The sequence below is a fragment of the Schistocerca piceifrons genome, chromosome 3 (assembly GCF_021461385.2).
Source record: "Schistocerca piceifrons isolate TAMUIC-IGC-003096 chromosome 3, iqSchPice1.1, whole genome shotgun sequence".
Taxonomy (NCBI): Eukaryota; Metazoa; Arthropoda; class Insecta; order Orthoptera; family Acrididae; genus Schistocerca; species Schistocerca piceifrons.
In genome coordinates this window covers 473069462-473096474 of record NC_060140.1, presented here as the reverse complement: position 1 = coordinate 473096474, position 27013 = coordinate 473069462, and the positions used below count along the sequence as shown (strand labels likewise).

Sequence of the window (27013 nt, the reverse complement as noted above, 5' to 3'; positions counted from 1 at the left end):
GTTGCCGGTGGTAGAATCCTTCTGGGGTCAGCTTCAAATGTTGGTTCTCAATAGCATTCCTCGAGAAGAACATCATCTTCTTTTGAGGGATTCCCATGTGAACTACCTGGTGAGTGTAATCTGACTACTGAGAAAGAAAGATTACTCGCCTTGCAAAGAGACTCTCATGATCAATTTCATTTATTAGCCTGTCAATTGGATATCAGTAACATGCCGCCTGGTGAGTGGAAGCGGTGTCTAGGGCACCACGGAAATAATTCTTGACAGGCGTTTTTTTATGCTGTGGTGATACCTTTTAAGGGTATTTCAATCTCCCGCCTACACAGGAAGAGTTAACCATCGTAATAAAATCTGATGCATTAACGAATTTATAATGTGATATGTAGTAAAAACCAGATATTTACAACTTCTGTGTACACATCTCCAATGTGGAGAGGCAATTGGTTGCCTTAAGGGGGGTAGGACGTCAAATGGGCCGACTTGGAACAGGAGAGGCACCACAGGACATTTTAATTTACACTGTCTATACTTTTACAAATAAATTCATAAAACTTTGTCAGCATGACCAGGAAGGATTCAGGAATCACACTCATAGCAGTGGAAGTTCAAAAACATAACAAAATAATTTTTTTTACATGTGAAATTTCATCATTTTTTCCGCTTACTATTGGCTGCATTTGTTGCTATTGGTACACTTTTCTTCATAAGTAAGAGAGACTGTTCGATGAATTTTGCACAGCATACAAAGCATACTTACAGGTGTATGAAACTCTAGAATCTATTTAATTTATGAAAAAATGAATGAGCTGTTACGTTTTAAACTTAATGTTTGGAAAAAATCAAATTTTGTAGTTAATTATCTCAATTTTTACCACAGTTTTTAATAGATTTGGGTAATTCTAGAGTTTCATACACCTGTAAGTATGATTTGTATGCTGTGCAAAATTCATCAAAGAATCTCTTTTACTTGTGAAGAAAATGTACCTATAGCAACAAATGCAGCCAATAGTAAGCGGAAAAAATGATGAAATTTCACATGTAAAAAAAATTATTTTGTTATGTTTTTGAACTTCCACTGCTATGAGCGTGAATCCTGAATCCTTCCTGGTCATGCTGACAAAGTTGTATGAATTTACTTGTAAAAGTATAGACAGTGGAATTTAAAATGTCCTGTGGTGCCTCTCCTGCTCCAAGTCGGCCCGTTTGACGTCCTACCCCCCCTTAAGAGAGAATTCGAAAGTAGGAGGCGTCCTGTGACAGTGGTAGATCTTAGCAATTACCTGATTAGAAAATATTTAGAGAGAATGTGGCCTATTGCATACTGTCACATAATTTTCACAAGTAACGATACTTCAGCAATGTGAAAAGCGTGTATGCCTCGATTTCCTCTGTATTAGAAAATGATTTGTATAAAAGGGGGAAATCTACTATCTCATGTGAGAAATTCGAGGTGTGTGGTCAACAACAACGCTGCCTCAGGTTGGGTAAAGTGGATTTTTAAACTGGGGGTTCTATGTCGGAGTGGAATTAGTTAGAACTTCTGTACACATCCAAGCTGCAACTGCTTGTTTCACAGTGCACTGTTGCTGGCTGCAGCAGTGGTCACGAGGAGTTGGGAACCAGAAGCAGTGGATTATCTCAACCTGTGATGGGTACAAAGAACGTGCCAACGTGTCTGATCTTGCGCATGGCAGCGAGGGCTGGCGATGTGACCAGTCCGTTGGGTGGAGCAACAGAAGCAGATGTGTATGTGGTGCGTAAGAGAAGATTGAAAATAATAGGTGTTTGCACTGGCCGTATTGATAACGTCCGAATTCCTACCACTCCAATCATCCCTGGATGCCCTCAATGGCCGAGGGGGGCGCACTCTGGCATACGCGTGCGTCTATGACTGCGGCTGCGATTGCAGCAGTAGTATTCACTGACCTGTGAGCATTGGCTCTGGCAGCACACCGCGTGTGGAACTCAGGAGGTGAGTGCGCGGGATGTGAGAGTGTTTCAGCGATCTCAGGCATCTAGCCTTGACATCTACTGTTAGTGACTGGATCGTGGTTTAAGTGTGTCGTGTCTAGCGCTTCTCGATACATTGCAGTGAACACTGTCTTGCAGAGGTATTTGTTTATGTTGTTACTATTTCATCACATGGTAGACCTTTCCTCCTACTTCCTAATGTAGCAGAAAGGATCAATTTAGGATTCTATAGTGCTTTAAAACCCAGTCATGATGTCAGATTCCTGGTTGCTCAATCTATTGTTTCCAAGACTTGTATTGCAAGCACGCATCTCTCCAACTTCCCCCGCAAATTGTTTAAGGACATAGCATGCAACTGAACTGAAATTTGAACATGTTAGACTTCCTATCAAATGACCCCATCGTGGCGCCCAAACGAACACCTCCTGGACACCGGCATGTGTCACGGCCGCTGACGGACGCATCGCTTTGTGGACACCTGAGCAGCCTGCATGAGCGGTGGTGCGAGCCTGTGCTCTGTGCGGGCCAGTGAATGGCTGACGGTGGACAGTCTGTGCTTCACGACTGAAAGATTTTTAACAGTGCAATTACGTGTGATGACTGTTTCATGATGGTATTCTTTGTTCGATTAGAATAAAAAAAAAGCGATCGATTTAATTATTTCTTTTCGATGTATTTTACAAGACCTGCATCTTCCCAAACAGTAAAGAATGATGAACAAGAAAGATCTAGCTCCCACAAAATGAATTTTTTTATAGATGAACAAGATACCATCTGCTATGAGTTTGAATTCTCTATCATGAGATCCTCCCTCTCCGGCACAGAGCCACTAAATTCTGGGTGGGGTGGGAGGGCTGAGGAGAGGGAAGTGGAGGGATGAGGATTTGCCAAAGGGGGAGGGGTGAATTAATTTATCAATTTAATTAATTAGTCAATCAAACTGATAGAGCGGGAGGGGGCTATTCAAATAACTCAGACCTGAAAGTGTACCTGTATCGGCGAGGGGGAGGGGTGAGGATCAGAGGTTTCCTGTGGGTTGGGCGGAGGAGAGGGAGGAGTGGTGGGGAGATTTCTCAGAAGAAGAGATTATCCCAAGGGGTCATAATCGTCTTAGGAGAACAATAGGTTAAGGACCTGTCAATCAAAAGAGAAAAATAGATTTACTCCTGAATGTATACTTGCCCTTGATGTAGCCAACCCAAACTAACAAACGCCCCTTGTGCTGTCTGTCACCCTACTCACAGCGATCAACGCTATTGTTCAAGTATTCGGAGTTATTACACGCACTTAATTCGCTACATTGCTAGACAATGATTATCTTACAGATGAAATAATGTAACTCTTAGAATAAGTACTAGTAAAACTAGCTTATAGTAGTAATATGCAAACTACAGTTGCGCTGACTAAGACACAGACATAACACCACGATTAGAAACTGTTTGTGCCTATATTCTTTTCTTTACTGGATACTTAGAACATAAACAGGCTTAGCAAAACGTCATTTGAAGCGTTGTTTTGTGTGAGTAGATACCATAAATACGTTGTTGGGATCAATTATTAACATGTGAGAAGCTTACTTTTTAAATATCGAATAATGGACTAATTAATTGGTTACTTACATTGGTTCCAAAGCTACAGCAATTGAAGATGCTAGCGAGAAACATAAGCCAAATTCTGTGAAAACACTTTCAAATTCCTTATCCGTGAGGAGGGAGCGGAACTGTTTGGAAGGTTTGTAGCGTATGTGTGTCTGTTAACAAACAAAATCTATTTTATACACTAATAATTTGCTAACGATAATATTATGATGATGGACACAAGCCATATATAACGGACAGTCAAATGACATGAGACAAATGAAAAAAGGTAAGTAAACTGCTCATTATTTCAAAAGAAATCGCCATAACTGTCAGTACATTCATCCCATTGTGAAACACGATGGTCAGTACCTTAATGGAAAAAGTTGGGATTGCCTGAGACAACATGATTACAACCTATGGGTGCAACTCTTAGTCTGAAGCAAATCGATGACAACGAATGTCTTTTCTGTGGCTCCAGAAATATGAAAATAGCGTGCGGATTAATGGCCACTGTATGGAAGACGTGTAAGAGCATCCCAGCGGAAGTTCTGCACCGTAGGCGAAATAATCGTGGGAAAAGTGGGGGGGCACTATCATGCAAGAGAATGATAACGTCTGTCAACATTCCGGGGCGTTCCAACTTAATGTTGCGCTTCAGTTTTGCAAAGCTCGCACGTACCGCTGAGCGTTAAGTGAAGCGCACCATTAAGTTCAAACGCCCTTTTCTGTTGCAGGACGATGGCTGCCCTCGCGTTTCTAAGTTTGTTTTGACTACGGTGCGCAAATTTCACCGGGACGCCCTTACATTTTCTCCGTACAGTCCCAATCTCTCCCTATCCAATTTCCACATTTTTGGAGCCCTGAAAAGAGACATTCGTAGCCGTCGATTTGCTTCAGACTAAGAGTTGCACCTACAGGTTGCAATCATGTTTCCGCAGGCAATCGCAAACATTTTTCCATTAAGGCGTTGCCGATCGAGTCTCACAGTGAGCTAAATTTATTAACAGTTGTGTCGATGACTTTTGAAATAATAAACTGTTTTTTTACTTTTTTTCCATGCGCCTTTTCATTTGACTGCCGCTTGTAAGTCAACTCACTTCTGCAGCGATACTCTTCATTTCGTCGGCAATGCCATAGAGCGTGCGGTCTTCCTGGTACTTCGTAAATGCTGCGAGATTTAACAGCGAAATATTCACTACGTCTGCGAGGAAGTTCATATAATAATTCTGCTTATCAGTCGCATAGGCCCACTTCCTGTCAAATGAACAGATACAGTTATAAGGAGGGAAATTGTTAAGCATCGAAGTTAAATATAACAAGATCTATAACACAGAATTTCACTATTTGTGAATAAAGAAACAATAACATACTGGGAACACTGGAATAGCCCATCAAACACTACTGTCATTTTGAATCTAAACCAACACATACAAAATTACATCGCTTCGGGTTTATTCTCAATGCTGTAGGTATAAGGGGCGACCAAAAAGTTTCCGTTCGAAGGCCACACTAATCCCCTCGCCTAAATGTCGGTGCTTACACACCGGCATCGGGGTCGTGCTGGGTTGAATATACGCTGCAGCAGCGCAATCAGACGGAAACTTTTTTATGGCTCCTCATAATTTGTTACAATTTTCAAGTACTATTTGTTAATTAAATCCTTCAAAACAATGTGTTAGAAAGCCAAAATGAAGAATGCAAAATGACTTTGACTCGATGATAAGGAAGTAATAATTTTATTGTGCATCGTTTAATCGTACAATGCCTGCTGAAGACTTGCATCTAAAATCATGTGATTGTTTTTGACGAACACTTAAGGAAAGAAAAACAAATAATTAAATTTTAAGCTTTACTTTTATTAAACGTGAAAAATGTTATAACTGCTTTGATCATATACGTTTTGTCTGACGGAATAATTATTAATAGAATTAGATTACACTGTAGCTTACTCCACATTAAAAAGACGTTGTGTCATATGAAGTATTACGAACTTTCTTCTCGTGAACATTATGGAAATTGCTGTATAAAAACCTTTTCTATGAATAATAAGTAGAAGTTAATTTATCACGGATGTGAAAAAATATATCAGTTGTAATAAACCACTGTTGCACGTACACCGAGAATACGACTACAAAAAAAGAAAATTTCATTTGGTTCTTCTCATTAAGCAGTGCTGGGAAGAAAAGTTCATTATTTCAAAATCTAGGCGACACAGCCAAGAAAGAAGAGATACAGTACCGTGGCTTTAAAAGACGTCGGAATAATTTTCCTTAGGCACGAATTAAAATCACTGCACAAGGACTTGGTAGTAAAATAAAAGAAATTGTACCCACTTTTAATGAAATACGCGGATTCCAAAGATTGACTCAGGAATCAATGGTAATGAATTTTCTAACATATTGCTGGGAAGGAAAGTTCATTATTTCAAAATCTAGGCGACACAGTCAAGTAAGAAGAGATACAGCACCGTGGCTTTAAAAGACGTCGGAAGAATTTTCCTCAGGCAAGAAATAAAATCACTGCACTAACTTTCCAAGGTCAGTCGTACCGTGGTATCGTCACCGTTACCACTACACTGTATAAATTACGGTACAATTCCTGCTTTACTATAGGTATCAGTGTAGCACTGCGAAACAGGAACCACCAGGACCGTAAAAGCGAAGCAGCTTCAACAGCTCGTCTCCTAACTTCCAAGCGGAAAATCTTAATCAACGATGAGTGGCATTCTGTCCACGACAGAAATGGGTATATATAGGGGCAAGTGCAGCATGGTAGAGGTTTAATATACGGCTGAGTCCTTTGCATGTGACCTGATTCCACACCCTGCAGTGGCCGCTGAGGACAAATCATTGTCAGTTCGTAAGAAAGAAAGGCTTAGCACAACTGGGAAAAGAGCTCTCCCTGAAACGGCTCGGCTTGTTGGAAGATTGTGAAAGGGTGGAACGTCATACCGAGGTGAATGGCTTGGAAACGAGCACCACTACTTTACTCACTGTCCTAAACGTGCCTAATGCATCGAATTCTGCTGCTACAGCAGGCACGATTAGCTCTTGTCTTCACAATCACAGTACAGTAGGTCAGGCGTGACGACAGGTTAAGGATACGAGGGGGCTAGCACAACACCACTTAAATAAGAATGGAATACCGACTGAGTTAAATATGGATATTTCGATAAACGAATGACAAAAAATTAAATTTGTACGTGAGTCCGTAGCGTTTTCCCGTAAGTTTAATAAACACAGCAGATAACATATAACAGAGGCTTTATCCTTCAATAGCATATGCTCCTTCACTATTCACGAAAGTCTGCCAGCTTCGGCGTAACTTTTCGATTCTGTGACTGTAGAAATCACGTGGTTTTGTGGCAAATAACTTGTCGAACCACGTTCGGTGCGCATTTTCACCCGAAGAGAAAGCTGCTTGAAGGTTGTTCGATAAAGAGCGGAAAATCTGAAAATCTCAGGGTGCAAGATCAGGTGAATAAGATGGGTGCGGAACGACTTCCCAATCCAACTACTATGTAGTGTTTTTTGTCAGTCTAGCAGAATGCGGGCAGGCGTTATCGTGCAGTAATATCACTTGACGCAGCCTTCCTGGTCGTTGTTCTTGTATTGCGTTTGGAAGACGTCTCTTTAGTTGCCAATAAATGTCAGCAGTGATGGTTACACCTCGGGGAAGCTATTCGTAGTACACCATACCGGCGCTATTCCACCAGGTGCATAACATTATCTTTTGCGTGTGCGTGTAGGTCTTAGTACGGGGAGTTGCTGCTTTGTTTGGTGTCAACCATTCCTTTCTTTTCCTCTTACAGGATAGGAATGGTCGATGTTATTCACGAGCCACTTGATGACGAACAAGCAGATATGCACATAATTATGACCACCAATTTGCCAGTTCTCGAGTGTAACTGACTTCGATCATTGTGGATTAATGTGTTTAAACTATCTTCATCACAGCCCGAAGGTCTTCCTGAATGTGGAGAGTCACGTCAAATAGATCCTCCTTAGAATGAGAAAATTATTTTCTTGCCATGCTCTGTCCAATGGCATTATCTATGTACACGGTGCAAATGTTTCTGGGTGCCTCCGTTGCTGTCAACCATCTACTGAACTCAAACGGAAGAATATGTCGGAAAGTGTACCGATTTCTCCATTTGACACTCCATTTTCTAGCACCCATAACTCCATTTGCAATTTCACACACAGGTTTAACCTAAAAGGAATATCTAATTTCTACAAATCACCGAAATCGTTAATCGAACTACACAAGACTCACTACAGAGATTTCTTCTAGAACCTACTCGCGATATCAAAAACGGCGATAGCTTTGCCGCCTACACGCATCGGCAGGAATGCACATAATGATTCTGACGTAATACTAAAGCTATGACCATGTAGATTAAGACTTACAAACCTTTTTAGTATTTCAGATAGCATAATCTCTCTAACAAAATAAAAAACAATGCACAAACAATTATTTAAACAGTATGGTTCACTTATATGCATATCAGTTTACACTGGACTGACAACTCGCTTGGTGGCAGCACTCTTCAGTGCCTGCTTAAGGCGCTGCTACCTGTACTATGCTGGGTTTGTTTGTTTTGTGCTATTGCCGTTAGATGGCTGATGCTTACTTCAAGGTGTACTCTGTTAGCAGACAAACGCTTAGATATTGCCAACCGTTGTAACGATACTACTATGAAAAAATTTGTATGACTGAAATACAATGGTAAACAGAATCGTAAACATACTTGTATCATTACACGCTCACCATCTCCAAATGACAAATTGACAATATGTGAACTCAAATTGCAAAGTGAACTGTGAATATAAAATGAGAATCGATAAATAAACAGATAGCCACCGGAATACCAAAACGCAAAACAAAAACCTAAGAACTTACAGACCAACATAATACATAGCTAATGAAGCTCACATGATTAAAAAAGATGAAACGGCTCTTGAATATATAGCAAACGTGCCTGAATATTGCATATAAGATTGCCCAAATGAAAAGGAGGTCCTCGCTGTGGTGACGTTGTAAATGGTTCAAATGGTTCTGAGCACTATGGAACTTAACATCTGTGGTCATTAGTCCCCTAGAACTTAGAACTACTTAAACCTAACTAACCTAAGGACATCACACACATCCATGCCCGAGGCAGGATTCGAACTTGCGACTGTAGCAGTCGCGCGGTTCCGGACTGAGCGCCTAGAACCGCTGGACCACCGCGGCCGGCAGTGACGTTGTACATACTCCCAATGGGTGCATGGGGTTTGTCGAGAGATGACGTGGTGGCTATTCCCAGCAAGTGGAGTTAACGGCTTTGCAGCGATTTCCTCACTTCTGGTTAGATGTTTCCGCATCTTGTTGCATAGTAGATTTCTCTCGATCTGTAGAACGAGCAGATATGCAATTTCTTCGCACAAAGGGGGAGGATAGTTCACAAATTTATCGCAGAATGGAAGAGACGTACAGAGAGCAGTGCCTCACACGGTGCACAATATTCTGGTGTTGCAGCATTACGAAGCGGGATGCGTGAACATCAAGGACATGCCACGCACTGAGCAAGCGCACGTTGTTGCCACGAGTGCCATGATTTCGGCTGGAAGGAGCTCATACGAACGAATTATCGCGTCACTACACGTGATACTGCTGTTAAACTGTCGATAAGCAAAGGATAAGCTTTGTCATGGCAAAGTTTTCTGTACAGCGAGTGTCCAGGCACTTTTCAGGGAGTCAGAAAGTGGCGAGAGTGGGTGTTTGCTTGACCCATCCGTTGAGATACGCGAGACAAGGAACAGATTACATCGCTCAGATCATGGCACGTAATAAAACGCGGTATCACCACTCCCCATTGCCTCCAGTCAGATGAACATGGAGTGGCAGCATCCCAGCTCACCTCGTCGAAGAAAAGCCCACTCTACACCGCAGGCTGGAAAAGTGATGCTCAGTTTCTTTTTCGATGAAGAAGGATCTCTACTCATCGACTGGCTACCACAGAGAGCAACAGTTAACGCTGAACAGTATCGCAACACGTAGTTAGGCACAAAGGGGACATCAAGAACAAGCACAGGGGCAAGTTCACGAATTGGATAGCGCTTCTCCAGGACTTTCTAGGTAACATGTAGCCAAAAACTCCCTCGTGTTCCTTCAAAAATTTCTATGGGAGGTTCTGGAACATCCTTCTTACAGCTTCAGTGTCTTTCCACGTGACTTACATATCTTCGTCCCATTAAAACGATACCTGAAAGGTCAGAGGTTCACATGTGAGAAGGAAGTGCAGGCCACTGTGCAAAACTAGACCTATCAAGGATACAAGAGTTTCTACACTGAAGCTATCCATTCCCTTCCTAGGCACAGGGATCGGTGTATAAAATCAATGCCAGTTATGTATAGTTCTACTGTTCCACTTGATCTGTAATTATAGTATTCTTATTAAAATTTCTTTACATAAGCTGCAGTCTGCTTTTCGTTTGGGCACACCTTATAGTTATTGAACCAGGACACAATGCCCAGTCAATCTAGAAAAATCAGAGGATGTCTATCAAACGAAGATATAAAATATGTAATTGATGGCGGGCAAGAGAGATACTATCTAGTCATGGCACATGGCAGTAGAACGTGGCAGATTACCTAGGCGGCGTCACGGAGGCGTAAGTGCTCCAGATATCATCGTAGTTACGGGTTGGCATGGTAATTCCAGATCATCTGATTGTTGCAATTACTGAGCAACAAAGGTGACGAACGGTTTCTCCGACTAATCAGTAATCTTTTATCGACCTCCTGGTTGCTGTAGAACTCGTTTAAACTGTCGCAGCATGCCACAAAAGCCAACGGCCTTGCCGCAGTGGAAACACCGGTTCCCGTCAGATCACCGATGTTAAGCGCTGTCGGGCTGAACTAGCACCTGGATGGGTGACCATCCGGTCTGCCGAGTGCTGTTGGCAAGCAGGGCGCACTCAGCCCTTGTGAGGCAAACTGAAGAGCTACTTTATTGAGAAGTAGCTGCTCCGGTCTCGGAAACTGACGTATAGCCGGGTGAGCGGTGTGCTGACTACATGCCCCTCCATATCCGCATCCAGTGACGCCTATGGGCTGAGGATGACACGGCGGCCGGTCAGTACTTTTGGGTCTTCATGGCCTGTTCGGGAGGAGTTTTACTTTTTTAGCATGCCATATAAATGGTAAGATCCTGTGAATAGATGGTCACTGGGATTCCTAACGGAAATATTGATGACTTCAGCTTTTTCAGGAATTGATGACATTCGCATCAGCTTTTCCCAGAATCCTTGACGCCAGGATCCGGCGCTCGGCCAATGACAACACTCCCACAATTTCTCCTGCCTAGCTCTTATACACTGTGGACATTGGCGTTATGTAAGAGTGTCGATGTCATCGTGCTGTTTGCCAGTTATGTGCCAATAGGGTGCAATCTTGGCCCCCACCCTTCGGGCAATTGTAATTTTTATAGTTGATCGTGTGTGAACTGTCATTTACAATCTGTACGTCCACCAAATATGAAGCGCCTCTAGCCACAGGAAAGAGGAAGGCTATCAATAAGCACTGTCAGTTATTTTTTTTAACAATATGGTTATTATTAGCAAAAACACAAATTTGTGTGCATGCGTCAGACACTCCAACACAACTTGTGAAGGCAGCAGCTAATGTTACATTGCTACCACACATGTGTCTTTCCAGATATGCTGACCTGTTATGATAAATTAATAACGTTTAAATTTCGATTTTTTTTTTTTTTTTTTTTTTGTTGTTATTGTTACAGACGAGGACACACAGGTGTTCCGTGATATACTGGTGCCTCAGGTTGTCTGCCTGATCTGTCATGCCTGTTGCTGTTTGACTATGTCGCAGCACAGCCACAGCAGCAACCAATCACAACCCAAAGCCCGTCATCCAATGCTCACAGAACTGCTGGGCCGGGATATAGAGGTGTTTCAAGACCCACTATTGTATGAGCTATAGCAGCAGCCTTCTACATGGAGTTTATTTGGACTGCCAAGCAATCAGGAAGAATATAGTTGGACAACGAATGGCTATTACTGCAATTGCCGGTTGTAAATTGATGACTTATATACATATACAAATAAAATATGCCCTATAATGGTTTTATTCGTCAACGCTTTCAACACACAGACACACACACACACACACACACACACACACACACACACACACACACACACACACACACACACACTTAGTGTGTTGTAACTGCAGCATATACACAGGCATGACACAAGCATAACATAATACATGTTGGAGTAACACCTTACAGTGGTGTACACCACAGTTATGCCTTGCATATACTGCGCATATGTCATACATACACTGCCATAATAATATTTACAACTGTACTGACTGGCCAGTCAGTACTGTAGGAATCAAGATACTTTACTGCATTAAGGGAGATAAGATGTGGCAGACCAGATGTTGTTGTACATCCATAGGCACCCATTCAAATGAATGGGTGCCTATCAGTTTATGCATCCTGTGTTTATCCCTAACTTTAAGATCTACATTGTAGAACGTTGGAAGCGGACATACTCCACTGCAACCTGTTGTCATATTCCAATGGGACAGTGGGATGTTCTCTGCATATAATAAAATGCCAATCTGTGTGTGGTGTTTAACAATGTTAACGTGTCACACAGCTCGCATTCTATGTGCATGGTTTGAAGAGCACCAGGATCACTTCACCGTATCCTTTGACCACCAAACACCCCAGACTTAAAATCAATCGAGAATTTGTGGGACCACCACAACCGGACTCTTGGCTCCGTGTATCCTGAACCGAGAACCCTAACGCAGCTCGCCATGGCACTGGTGTCAGCATGGCTCAACATCCCTGTCGGTACCTTCAGAACCTTATTGACTCTCTCCCTGCGTGTCTCGCGGCGGCCCGCGCTGCTAAAGATCGTTATTGAGGCTATTGACAGGTGGTCACATTAACGTGACTGGACAGTGCAATCATTCAAAAAATTCAAATATTAATACGTATTTTAACATATCACAATAGACTATTTTATGGCCTGTCGGCTTTCATGCTGACATTTTTAGGATGTGCCGGCCGGTGTGGCCGTGCGGTTCTAGGCGCTTCAGTCTGGAACTGCGTGACCGCTACGGTCGCAGTTTCGAATCCTGCCTCGGGCATGGATGTGTGTGATGTCGTTAGGTTAGTTAGGTTTAAGTAGTTCTAAGTTCTAGGGGACTGATGACCACAGATGTTAAGTCCCATAGTGCTCAGAGCCATTTGAACCAATTTTTTTTTTGGGGGGGGGGGGGATGTACGTACTGATGCCTCAGTAAGAAAAAAGTGCTAGCAAAGTGTGACTTTTCATTTCTGTTGCCGCTTGCTGTTACATATATCACTTTCCATTAGTATCAACATATACGTTTTACAGCGACTACTATTTCTAACAATATAAACCTCGCCATCAGAAAATTATAACGGTAAAAAATATCGTAAATATGCATTACTTTTTTCGTTTTATTAGTGTTTACAAAATGAATTTAAAAAAGTGCTTTTTTTAAATCAGAGATATCCTATATTACTCTGACGTAAAATTGAGAATTTATTTTCAAGGCTAGTACACGAAGGGTAAGAGCGGGTATATAAATGAAATTACAGGAATGTTCAATGGAAGTATGTCAGGTGAATCAACAAGCCAAGAGGCAATGCCGTTTGTTCTACTGTTCGCCGAGCACTGATGCTCTACCAAATAGACTACAGTAATGCGAAATCAGCTAGCTTACCGTGAGATATATTCCGCTGCTGTTTTCTCGTCGAGCCTGTCTCTGTAGCAGACAGTGACTGCGGGAAACAAATTTTGCCAGTTCTGGTAGTCTTTCTCCAGCGACACAACAGTCGGCTGCTCCTGGAACCGTCTGTAGCTGCTCATTGTGAGCAGTACGCTGACTGCAATCGCTACCACTATGCTGAAGCCCCACAGCGCACTAACAACAGAAAACAGCGGACAGTTAAGGTTTATATCAGTTCCACGTGATAGTGAGTATATGCTGTGAAAAAATTTAATCAACTGTTATCCCAGCAACACTTTTTAGAGAAGTATGAAATTTTCATTAAACTGCGATATCACATGAGTTAGTCGTTGTTGTTATTGTGGTCTTCAGTCCTGAGACTGGTTTGATGCAGCTCTCCATGCTACTCATACAGTAAAGCTGCACGCCCTCGGGAAAAATTACAGCTGTAGTTTCCCCTTGCTTTCAGACGTTTGCAGTACCAGCCCAGCACAGCAAGGCCGTTTTGGTTAGTGTTACGAGGCCAGATCAGTCAATCATCCAGACTGTTGCACCTGCAACTACTGAAAAGGCTGCTGCCCCTATTCAGAAACCACACGTTTGTCTGGCCTCTCAACAGATACCCCTCCGTTGTGGTTGCAACTACGGTACGGCTATCCGTATCGCTGAGGCACGCAAGCCTCCCCACTAACGGCAAGGTCTATGATCACGGGGCGGGGGTGGGGGGGAGAGGGGGCGATTTGGTCATAAAGTTATAATTATCGCTTTGAAAGTATAACGTTACTTAATTAGAGTTTAAGATAAAAAACCGATGCACATCGAAGAAACTGTTCAAACGTGACGGAAATCTGTAGGTGTGATGTAGATGTACAGCAAAACAAATTATTACAATTTCAAAAAAGTTGGATGATTTATTCAAGAGAGAGTGCTTCACGATCTGAACAAGTCAGTAATGTCTTGGTCCACTTCTGGTCCTTATGCAAGCAGTTATTTGTCTTGGCATTGATTGACAGAGTTGTTGCATGGCCTCCTCAGGGATATTGTGCCAGATTCTGTCCAACTGGCCCGTTACATCGTCAAAATACCGAGCTGGTTGGTGGACCCAGCTCTAAACGTTCTCAATTATGGAGAGATATGGCGACTTGCTAGCCAAGATAGGGCTTGCAGACCATCACTTCCAGTTGTCGGGCTATGTGGCAGGCGACTATCAAGTTGGTATCCCATCCAGAGCCTCTCCAAACACGTCTTTGCTGGTCATCAGGGCTCATTTAGAAGCGGGGCTCATCACTGGAGGCAATTCTACTCCAGTCAATGAGATTCCAGGTCGAAGACGTGTCTGGAGACGCCCCGGACAGCAGTGGGATACTAACCTGACTGCCGCCAGCCATACAGCCCGACAACCAGAGTGATGACTAGGGATACCATTCACTTTCATAGCAGGACCCGTTTGGTTGTCATCCGCGGCACCCTTACAGCACAGCCGCACGTCAACCATATTGTATGCCCCGTTTCATTGCCCTTCATGGCGAGCCACCCTCAGCACACATTTTAACGAGATAATACCCTCCGTACATGGCAAGAGTTTCTACTGCTTGCCTGCGTGCTTGCCAAACCCTACCTTGGCGAGCAAGGTCGCCGAGTCCCTCCCCATTGAGGACATTTGGAGTATTGTGGGCAATGTCCTCCAAACATCTCGGGACTTTGACGATATAACTCGCCATTTGGACAGAATTTAGCACGATAAGTGCTTGCATAAGGGCCAGAGGTGGACAACGCGCTATTGACTCGCTCAATTTGTGAAGCTCTTTCTCTTGAATAAAACATACCAATTTTTCTGAAACGGTAACTATTAATTTGTCTGTACACGTAGATCAGATTTACAGATTACTGTCTCATTCGGATAATTCCTTAGTGGTGCGTCGTCTTTTTTTTCACAGAGTTTTAAAAAAAAAAGGGGGGGGCGAAGAGCGTCATAATTGCCCATGCTGAAGTGTACAGCAGCAATGCACCATAATATGATCCAGAAGTCAGGGGGCATAGACGCTTCCATCTTGGTCAAACATGTCTGAATTACGAAGAACGAAGTGTCAGGCCGTCTTTCAGTGAGGAATAGAGAATCGCAAGAACAACTGAGGTACTGTATTGTATTGTATGTTAACCGGGGACCTATTTTTTAACGACGGAGAGGCTCCTTCCCTGCCGCAGCCGCAGTGATCCACAACGACTACCACAGTCCACTTCACCCCTCCGCCGCCCCACACCGAACCCAGGGTTAAGCCGTCGGCACACGGACCGTGCATCCGAACGTTGAGCGTTGAGCGTGCCGAGTTTCTGACGTCATAGCGTGGAATAGCACGTTCGGGGGCCTTTCCGAACGTGCAGAGCAATATCTAGCATGTCAGATATTCTGAGCGTGCGTCTGAGCGTTGACTAATGCGATGGCACAACGCACATACGTCACATGCACGCCATCTCCCTTCAGCACAAAGTTGTGAGGCGACATATTGGCATTCATTTCAAGCTTACACATATATATGCTGTTTCTGAGCACCAGCAAATTGAGAATCACTGGAAAATCCGTTGTTAACTTAAAAGAATTATTGCAACTTGCGTATTATGAGAGTATGCTATTTGAAGGCAGCAATGCACTGAAGATGCACCCAAAACGCATTGTTCTTGGTACAATTTGTTATAATTAAATTTCAGTTAGTAACATAGCTACGATTAAAGCTTTCAACAAGAACTAAGATTCGTAAGATCCTAGGAATAGCAATTAACTACCAAATGTTGGTTTAGCATGGTGAATAGCGTTACTGATAAGTGGAATTTTTATGTTTGGGCGGTGGTTCGCGACTCGTCAGTACGTAAATTTTTTCCCTAACATTTGCGTTTTTATTAGGTTCTGTTACTTTATTATTAGTTTAATATAAGTATATACTATAATTTTTGATGTTGTGTAAATATAAGTTCACCTTTCTTTGGTTGTACGATTGGCTTGATCTACAGCACACGCTGCGCTACTTGTGTAAAGCTATTTTGCTCCTTTTTCTTTTACGCTTCGTAATTCACGTGTTGCAAAGATTCTGCTACTGGGTAGGAACAGTGATCAAGTAAGACTAACCTTCGAGTTTTACTAAAATGTGGGAATGATGAAATAATGTTTATCTTACGTGAAGAAGTATTGCAAATTTGTATCGCACTGTTTGTAATGCAACTTTTATAAGCCTATGTCCTTATTGATTGGACATGGTACTTTCCTTTTCATGGACAATGGAGGAAATGTGCGTTTTAATAGAGCTAAAGTGGGAATTTTACGCGCGCCCGTTTAGTAAACAGTGTGATTTACGAACTAGAAACTTCCCGCAACTGCCGCCAGAGTGCGTTGCGATCGCGTGTACCACGTTGGGGCCCACGCACCGTATGCACAAGTCGCATCGTTTCTGAGCGTTCAGCAGCACGTTGAACTAAGCACGCTCAACGTTGACGTTCGACAGCACGGTCCGTGTGCCGGCGGCTTTACTGTGCGGTTCGGCCCCCGGTCGACCCCCCCCCCCCCCCTTCCCCCAAGGGACGTCTCACAACAGACGAGTGTAACCCCTATGTTTGTGTGGTAGAGTAATGGTGGTGTGCGCGTACGTGAAGAACTTGTTTGAGCAGCAATCGCCGACATAGTGTAGCTGAGGGGGAATACGAGGAACCAGCCCACATTCGCTGAGGCAGATGGAAAACCGTCTAAAAACCATCCTCAAACTGGCCGGCTCACCGGACCTCGACACAAGTCCGCCAGGTGGATTCGTGCTGGGGACGAGGCGCTCCTTCCCACTCCGGAAAGTCGTGCGTTAGACCGCTGGGCTAACTGGGCAGGCACAATTGAGGTACTTGCACTCAAAGACCTACGTATCACATGGAAATAGTAGAAAAAATTAAAATTTTATTTATTTATTTACACGTCAGGCTCCGTAGGACCAAATTGAGGAGCAAACTTCCAAGGTCATGGAACATGAATCCGAAAAAAATCAATTTATACGTTTAAGTAAACACAATCAACAATACAACAAGAATCAGCTTAATTTTTCAAGTAACTCCTCGACAGAATAGAAGGAGTGACCCATGAGGAGACTCTTCAGTTCGATTTGAAAGCGCGTTGATTACTCCTAAGATTTTTGATTTCGAGTCGTAGCTGATTGAAAATGGATGCAGCACTATACTGCACACCTTTCTGCACAAGAGTTAAGAAAGTCCAATCCAGATGCAGGTTTGATATCTGCCGGGTATTAATTGAGTGAAAGCTGCTTATCCTTGGGAATAAGCTAATATTGTTAACTAGAAATGACAGTAAGGAATGCACATATTGAGAGGCCAATGTCAGTGACAGGTTCCGTGACCGAGTTGCCTTGGCGGCCTCCTTCTTGGAAGCATCCGTCTGTAACGGTGCCGATTTCTTGCGTCCTCCATCAGCAGATAGGACGCTGTTCCTTCTCCGCCCTGTAATGGCTTCATACTCCCATTTCCCTCTTTCGACAGGAAGAGCTGACGCATCTACAGTGGCTTCAGTTCAGGATGTGACCTCGTTGAGGATGGTTAGGTTTGATTATTGCAGAATTACTATAATTGCTGGCGATGGGTTGATCCCTTCCGTTGCAGCTACTCGATCTCGTAATGTTGCGTTCGGAACCGTAGTCCCGTCGCGAAGAGTTCACCAGCGCCTGTACTCCTCTCGTGACACGCTTCTTGCATTGCCGAATGGGGCTAGGAAACTCTGGAAAGCCAGAGGGCATGTCAGAGGTGCTGCCGTCACCGCACGTGCGTGCGTTGTCACAGCCTCATCCACTACGCGCGCGCGTACCAAGTGTGTGTCCGATATACGTATGCTCGCCTCGGGACACTCAATCCTAATACACCAAGCTTGCGGCGCATTATTTATAGGCAGTACGTATTGCGATTACAGAACCATCTGTTATTTCGAAACTCCTTTATAAACTTCTTACTGCTTTCACAATAAACATGCCATTTGTTGCATTCGTCTATCGATCTTAGTTTTCGATATTTTTAATTTTGAAATCAGGAGTTCCTTCGCTGGACACCATCTATAAATCAGTGTGCAGTATACACTGCCGTTTAATGTATATACTAACGGAAAACGAACAACAAAACAAGGCTGAGTAAGGCTGATGGCCGCCCATTGTGGCCGAGCGGTTCTAGGAGCTTCAGTCCGGAACCGCACTGCTGCTACGGTTGCAAAAAAATGGCTCTGAGCACTATGCGACTTAACTTCTGAGGTCATCAGTCGCCTAGAACTTAGAACTAATTAAACCTAACTAACCTAAGGGCATCACACACATCCATGCCCGAGGCAGGATTCGAACCTGCGACCGTAGCGGTCACGCGGCTCCAGACTGAAGCGCCTTTAACCGCACGGCCACACCGGCCGGCGCTACGGTTGCAGGTTCAAACCCTGCCTCGGGTGTGGATGTGTGTGATGTCCTTAGGTTACTTAGGTTTAAGTAGTTCTAAGTCTAGAGGACTGATGACCTCAGGTGTTAAGTCCCATAGTGCTCAGAGCCATTTGAACCATTTTTTTAAGGCTGATGGGAGGGAAATATTTTTCGGGCAGCAAGTACCACAGGCCATAAGTAGTCGCGGGGTGGAGGGAAGCGATGGGAATGGCTGTTACCCACACGTCTCTCCCACTCGCAGGCATTCTTTCGAACTACCTTCAGTAAGAAGTTCTCCGAAAAAGTTCAACGGCGCCAAAACGTTGGAAAGGCAATCACTGAATATGATGTAGCATGAACACCAAAAAAGTATTAACAATATAGGTATTAACCAAGATCTAAATGACAAAGTGACTAACGACAATTTGTTTACAGAACAGCTACCATAGAAACAATCCTTCTGAGAAAGCTTTTGGTCAGGCCTCCTGTTCTGTTCACGGCTATCACAGACCTGCATCCATAGCCGATGTCGTTAACACACGCCTGCGCGGTGGCATTCGATTCGGAGGTAAGCCGATTCGAACCGTGGTGGTGGATGAATCTTAAAACTGCCAGTATTTGGCCGCTAAGGGGAGCAGAGGTATTGTCGTGATGTTCCTGATCGCCACACATTGCTCCAGTGCCCTGGATTAAGTTGCAAATCTCACAACAGTGTCTCATGGTGTGAGACACTGTTGATAGTGACCCATCCATCGGATGGGGACGTTGACCTTGGCGACCTTCTTGGTGCTGTTCGAGAGGAGTAGGCTCTGTGGTAGGACTGGGATTCTCTCGTCACCATACAACACGGACATGGCACTACACTATACATGCATCTGTTAAACTCACCTACACTCTTCAAGTACTTGTAAGACTCAGGTTTCACATATCATCAACGAAAGAGGCCAATGTGCATCGAGGAAGAACACACTTTCCACCAGGCGGCTGGAGCATTTTCGTGGAATTTCCCGGCCAACAATGCCATACGACATTTACACATTTTTACCTTTGTCATGGCGCTCCTCTACATCAGGTGCCATTTGCCAGCAGGTCCGTACCGAGGGAGTGGTGAGAAGCCTCCCTCCGCCCGTCAATGGCGTAGACAGAGGGAGCGCAAAAAGCAAAAAGTGGCCAGTTAAGAAAAAAAAAGCGAGAAATCCGATTTAAGAATTAACCGGGAGGGGCACGTGTGTTCTCCAGCCCCACGTGTTCCTACTTTCCTACAAATGGCTGCTACCGAACACGCATTTTAACCGTCAACAGTGCGCTTGGTGCCTAACAGCTAGTTGATCTTCAACTATGGAGTTTTAGTTGCTACTTCCCTACAGTATTGTAGGATCTTGACGACTGGCGTGAAACTGTTTAAGCTAGGCTGCTTGAAAATATTCGGTAGAGTAATAAGTGAAATGGGAAACAGATCTTTCATATAACATACCATTTCATCTCACTTTAATTTCCCGTTAGGAAAGCGTTACATGAGAGCTCTGTATCTTATTCTGAAAAAAATGCAGCAAATTTTTGTACCAAATAAAACAGAAATTTCGATACAACAGAGCTAGTTAACGAAACAGCTGCTTTCACATTCCAGCAGAAAGAGCTGATGAAGAGCACTGACACAGATTCCCATTCGGTTACCTAGAATTTCTTTCTTTTTTTTTTTTTTTAATGCGCTTATCCAGACATCGAAATAGCTATGAAGATAGAAATAGCTACGAAGATATTTATGACAGTTTCAATTAACTTTCAGCAAATTAAAGATGGTAACAAACGATTTACTGTCGAGTATAGCTGAAGCAGAATGTCAAATTCAGCTAGCTTGTCGATGGAATACGACAAATCTGCAAGTCTGCTAAATTTGATTCCAGTGGCATTATTAATGAGTTTGCTGCGATCAAATCAAGGAAATAGAAAATAAAATATCATTATAATGAGAACACAATTCTTGGGGAGGAATGTGCTCCTGACAATTATAGCCCTTTTTCTTTTATTTTCTATTAATTCATTCATTGTTAATAATTTAGTGGGGCAAAGAAAATCAATTCTTCATTATACAGCATGATAAAATCAATGTACAGAAACTACAACAAACAATGAGCTGTAGATTTTGTTTCATTTTCAATTCTTTTAAAAAGTTTGTACAATTCGTAATTTATTTACTACAATAATACATTAAATTAGTTGTGTGCAGTATCTTTCGTCGATACAGGGTGGTTATAAACAGTCTGAAAAGCTTTTAAGGGTGTTTCAGGGTAACTTGTGGTGAGAAATAATTGTTAAGAAAAGAATTCGATAAGTTGCACCGTTTCCGAGTTAATTAGCATTGGCATTAGGCGATCAGGACGTTGCGCGCGCAAATTCAAGAGGCCCGCCCAAGACGGTGCCGCCAAATTTGTTCTTCGTTTGGTTTCCTAAAACCAAACGAGAGCGATAAGAAAACTGGACATTGAACCATAGTAAGGATCGAATCCGAGCCAAAGGCTGAGCAGTGTAGTGCGCTGTCGCCTACGCTATGAGGAAAACTGGCACTAATTGTATATGGCAGGCAGCTTGATTATGCGCGCGCGGAGGCCTGACTGGCTAACTTCAATGCTTATTAACTCGGAAACGGTGCAACCTATCGAATTCTTTTCTTAACAATTATTTCTCAGCACAGCGTACCCTGCAACACCCTTACAAGCTTTTGAGAGTGTTTCTGACAACTCCGTATAGATCATTGAAGTAATAACTTTTCAATAAAACTTTATTTGTATTAAATCTACCCTATAGGAAATTTGCTATAGGGTATGCTTCTAGAAAAAGCTGCAAAAAGTTAGATTTTTTGGGGAGATGATTTTTGCAGGAGGGGGGGGGGGGGGGGGGAAGCGCACGACCACCTCGGAGCGTAACAACTGTAATTAGGTTTCATTGTTTATTTGCGTTCTCTCTCTGTGCAGCGCGTTTATTTTATGCGTCAGAAAGTCCTGTAGTTGTCAAAGTGCGCAGGAAAGTACACTACTGGCCATTAAAATTGCTACACCAAGAAGAGATGCAGATGATAAACGGATATTCATTGGACAAATATACTATACTAGAACTGACATCTGATTACATTTTCACGCAATTTGGGTGCATAGATCCTGAGAAAACAGTACCCAGAACAACCACCTCTGGCCGTAATAACGCCCTTGATACGGCTGGGTATTGAGTCAAACAGAGCTTGGATGGCGTGTACAGGTACAGCTGACCATGCAGCTTCAACACGATACCATAGTTCATCAGAGTAGTGACTGGCGTATTGTGACGAGCCAGTTGCTCGGCCACCATTGACCAGAGGTTTTCAACTGATGAGAGATCTGGAGAATGTGCTGGCCAGGGCAGCAGTCGAATGGCACCCCATACCATCGCGCCGGGTGATACGCCAGTATGGCGATGACGAATACACGTTTCCAATGTGCGTTCACCGTGATGTCGCCAAACACGGATGCGACCATCATGATGCCGTAAACAGAACCTGGATTCATCCGAAAAAATGACGTTTTGCCATTCGTGCACCCAGGTTCGTCGTTGAGTACACCATCGCAGGCGCTCCTGTCTGTGATGCAGCGTCAAGGGTAACCGCAGCCATAGTCTCCGAGCTGGTAGTCCGTGCTGCTGCAAATGTCGTCGAACTGTTCGTGTAGATGGTTGTTGTCTTGCAAACGTCCCCATCTGTTGACTCAGGGATCGAGACGTGGCTGCACGATCCGTTACAGCCATGCGGATAAGATGCCTGTCATCTCGACTGCTAGTGATACTAGGTCGTTGGGATCCAGCACGGCTTTCCATATTACCCTCCTGAACCCACCGATTCCATATTCTGCTAACAGTCATTGGATCTCGACCAACGCAATCGCGATAGGCTACAATCCGACCTTTATCAAAGTCGGAAACGTGATGGTAAGCATTTCTCCTCCTTACACGAGGCATCACAACAACGTTTCACCAGGCAACGCCGGTCAACTGCTGTATGTGTATGAGAAATCGGTTGGAAACTTTCGTCACGTCAGCACGTTGTAGGTGTCGGCACCGGCGCCAACCTTGTGTGAATACTCTGAAATGCTAATCATTTGCATATCACAGCATCTTGTTCCTGTCGGTTAAATTTCGCGTCTGTAGCACGTCATCTTAGTGGTGTAGCAATTTAAATGACCAGTAGTGTGGTAGTCGAAGTGCGCAGGAAAGTGATAAACCTATCGACACCCTTCAAAGCAAACGCAATATTTCATATTAACAGGCAGTGTGTAAAACTATCCAGCCATTCATTGTGCGCATGCAAAGGTAAAGCGGAGAACATCGCCCCCTTCCGTACTCGACTGTCAATTACGTAGTTACTTTTGTCAAGGCAATAAGGACTTTGAGAGCGTGACTCACACTTCCAGTGGGTGCCTGTCGGGGGCGACCAGGTGGCTGACGCCGTGCACGCTCGTCTCGCGGCCCAGGTGCAACACGTACGTCTTCGCGGCGGCGGCCGCGCGCTGCAGACGCATTGCTGCTGCCACTAGCACACTGGCGACTGAAGCCCGCGCAAGCCGGAAGGCTCCGTGCCTTAACGCATGCGCACCACTGCACTCGCGCGCCCCACAGCCCGGAGGCTACGCGAGCCAACCGTCATCTATATCTCAACCAGAGCAAAAAGTAATTGACAATCGATCATTGAAGGGGAGGCGGGTACATCTACATCTACATTTATACTCCGCAAGCCACCCAACGGTGTGTGGCGGAGGGCACTTTACGTGCCATTGTCATTACCTCCCTTTCCTGTTCCAGTCGCGTATGGTTCGCGGGAAGAACGACTGCCGGAAAGCCTCCGTGCGCGCTCGAATCTCTCTAGTTTTACATTCGTGATCTCCTCGCGAGGTATAAGTAGGGGGAAGCAATATATTCCATACCCCCATCCAGAAACGCAACCTCTCGAAACCTGGACAGCAAGCTACACCGCGATGCAGAGCGCCTCTCTTGCAGAGTCTGCCACTTGAGTTTGCTAAACATCTCCGTAACGCTACCACGCTTACCAAATAACCCTGTGACGAAACGGACCGCTCTTCTTTGGATCTTCTCTATCTCCTCTGTCAACCCGACCTGGTACGGATCCACACTGATGAGCAATACTCAAGTATGGGTCGAGCGAGTGTTTTGTAAGCCACCTCTTTTGTTGATGGGCTACATTTTCTAAGGACTCTCCCAATGAATCTCAACCTGGCACCCGCCTTACCAACAATTAATTTTATATGATCATTCCACTTCAAATAGTTCCGTACGCATACTCCCAGATATTTTACAGAAGTAACTGCTACCAGTGTTTGTTCCGCTATCATATAATCATACAATAAAGGATCCTTATTTCTATGTTTATAATCCTGATTCCCTGTTCTGCGCTTACAGAGTCGAAAAGTTCGGGTGTGTTTGTTATCAGTAGGTCCAAGATGTTATCTCCACGAGTTGGTTCTCTGTTTAATTGCTCGAGGTAATTTTCGGATAGTGCACTCAGTATAATGTCACTCGATGCTCTGTCCCTACCACCCGTCCTAAACATCTGAATGTCCCAGTCTATATCTGGTAATTTGAAATCTCCACCTAAGACTATAACATGCTGAGGAAATTTATGTGAAATGTATTCCAGATTTTCTCTCAGTTGTTCTGCCAGTAATGTTGCTGAGTCGGGAGGTCGGTAAAAGAAGCCAATTATTAACCTAGCTCGGTTGTTGAGTATAACCTCCACCCATAATAATTCACAGGAACTATCGACTTGTACTTCACTACAAAATAAACTACTACTAACAGCGACAAACACGCCACCACCGGTTGCATGCAATCTATCCTTTCTAAACACCGTCTGTGCCTTTGTAAAAATGTCGGCAGAGTTTATCTCTGGCTTCAGCCAGCTTTCCGTACCTATAACGATTTCAGCTTCGGTGCTTTCTATCAGCGCTTGAAGTTCCGGTACTTTACCAACCCAGCTTCGACAGTTTACAATTACAATACCGATTGCTGCTTGGTACCCGCATGTCCTGACTTTGCCCCGCATCCTCTGAGGCGTTGCCCTTTCTGTACTTTCCCAAGGCCATCTAACCTAACAAACCTCCCAATCCACGCCACACAACCCCTGCTACCCGTGTAGCCGCCTGCTGTGTGTAGTGGACTCCTGACCTATCCAGCGGAACCCGAAACCCCACCACCCAATGGCGCAAGTCGAGGAATCTGCAGCCCGCACGGTCGCAGAACCGTCTCAGCCTCTGATTCAGATCCTCCACTCGACTCTGTACCAAAGGTCCGCAGTCAGTCCTGTCGACGATGCTGCAGATGGTGAGCTCTGCTTCACCAAATCAGATAGCCGCCGGAAGCCAGAGAGGATTTCCTCGGATCCATAGCGACACACATCATTGGCGCCGACATGAGCGACCACATGCAGATGGGTGCACCCTGTACCTTCATGGCATCAGGAAGGACCCTTTCCACATCTGGAATGACTCCCCCCGGGATGCACACGGAGTGCACATTGGTAGGTGCGGGGAAGAATGATGTCGCTTCGCCGTTACAGGCAAGCGCAGCATTTAGCTCCGGTAGCGCAGTTCCATACCGAGTACATGTTCCCCGTTAACGTGCAGTACTGAGTTCGCTTTACAGAATGATAACGTCATATCACTTTTCTACGCGATTTTACAGTTTGCTTCACACCTTCCGTAAAGAAACATACCGCACTGAGAAGCAAGCATGTTGTTGTTGTGGTCTTCATGCAGCACTCCATACTGCCCTATCCTGTGCAAACCTCTTCATCTCCAAATAACTGCTGCAACCTACATTCTTCTGAATCTGCTTACTGTATCCTTCTCTTGGTCTCCCACTACGATTTTTACACCCCACTCTTCCCTGCGGCACTAAATTGTTGATCATTTGATATTTCAGAGCCGCGCGGGATTAGCCGAGCGGTGGCCGGCACAGTAACTCAGCGTGTTCGGTTAGAGGGTTGGCTTGCCCTCTGTAATAAAAAAAACTGAGTTAATGAATCAACGACGAACTGAAATGGGTGTCTTGCGACGTCCGCACTGAGCAGATGAAACGAACGAAAACGAGATTAAAAAAAAAAAAGAAAAAAGAAAAGCTGTGTAAGGCGCTGCAGTCATGGACTGTGCGGCTGGTATCGGCGGAGATTCGAGTCCTCCCTCGGGCATGGGTGTGTGTGTGTGTTTGTCCTTAGGATAATTTAGGTTAAACAGTGTGTAAGCTTAGGAACTGATGACCTTAGCAGTTCAGTCCCATAAGATTTCACACACATTTCAACTTTTTTTTATATATATAGATATTTCAGAACGTGCCCCATCAACCGCTCCCTTCTTTCAGTCAAGTTGTGCCACAAATTATTTGTCTCCCTAGTTCTATTCAGTACCTCCTCATTAGGAACATGAGCTACCAATCTAATCTTCATCATTCTTCTGCAGCATCACATTCCAAAAGCCCCTATTCTCTTTTTGTATAAACTGCTTATCGTCCATTTCATTTCATACATGGCTACAATCCAGACAAATACCTTCAGAAAAGGCTTCCTAACTCATAAGTCGATATTAGATGTTAACAGATTTCTCTTCTTCAGAAACAATTTTCTTGCCATTGCCAGCCTAAATTTTATACCGTCTCTACTTCGGACATCGTCAATTATTTTGCTGCCCAAGTAGCGGAGGACAAGCTTACCAGTGCCCAAATAGCAAAACTCCTTTACTACTTTAAGCGTCTCGTTTCCTAATCTAATTCTCTCAGCATCATCTGATTCAATTCCACTACATTCCATTATCCTCGTCTCGCTTTTGTTGAAGTTCATCTTACGAGGTGCATTCAAGTTCTAAGGCCTCCGATTTTTTTTCTCCGGACTGGAAAGAGATAGAAACATGCGCATTGTTTTAAAATGAGGCCGCGTTCATTGTCAATACGTCCCAGAGATGGCAGCACTGTACAGCAGATGGAATTTTACGGCCAGCGGCGAGAATGAGAACTGCTTTATATACTTAAAATGGCGACATTTTCCTTACTTGAACAGCATGCAATCATTCGTTTTCTGAATTTGCGTGGTGTGAAACCAATTGAAATTCATCGACAGTTGAAGGAGACATGTGGTGATGGAGTTATGGATGTGTCGAAAGTGCGATCGTGGGTGCGACAGTTTAATGAAGGCAGAACATTGTGTGACAACAAACCGAA

General features: G+C 44.0%; 1 protein-coding gene and 1 pseudogene across 1 annotated transcript in view; one reads left to right on the top strand and one right to left on the bottom strand.

Annotated features, from left to right (window-relative positions):
• LOC124788747 (sodium channel protein Nach-like) overlaps window positions 1-23310 on the bottom strand; it is a 102683-nt gene extending 79373 nt beyond the window's left edge. The window contains exons 1-4 of the mRNA XM_047256029.1: window positions 23195-23310; window positions 13326-13526; window positions 4649-4805; window positions 3591-3721 (exon numbers count right to left, since the gene is read on the bottom strand). Coding sequence (XP_047111985.1) covers window positions 3591-3721; window positions 4649-4805; window positions 13326-13526; window positions 23195-23310 — 605 coding nt within the window. The remainder of the gene's footprint in view (window positions 1-3590; window positions 3722-4648; window positions 4806-13325; window positions 13527-23194) is intronic.
• LOC124790669 lies at window positions 10384-10501 on the top strand (annotated as a pseudogene).
• Window positions 23311-27013: the final 3703 nt, after the last annotated feature.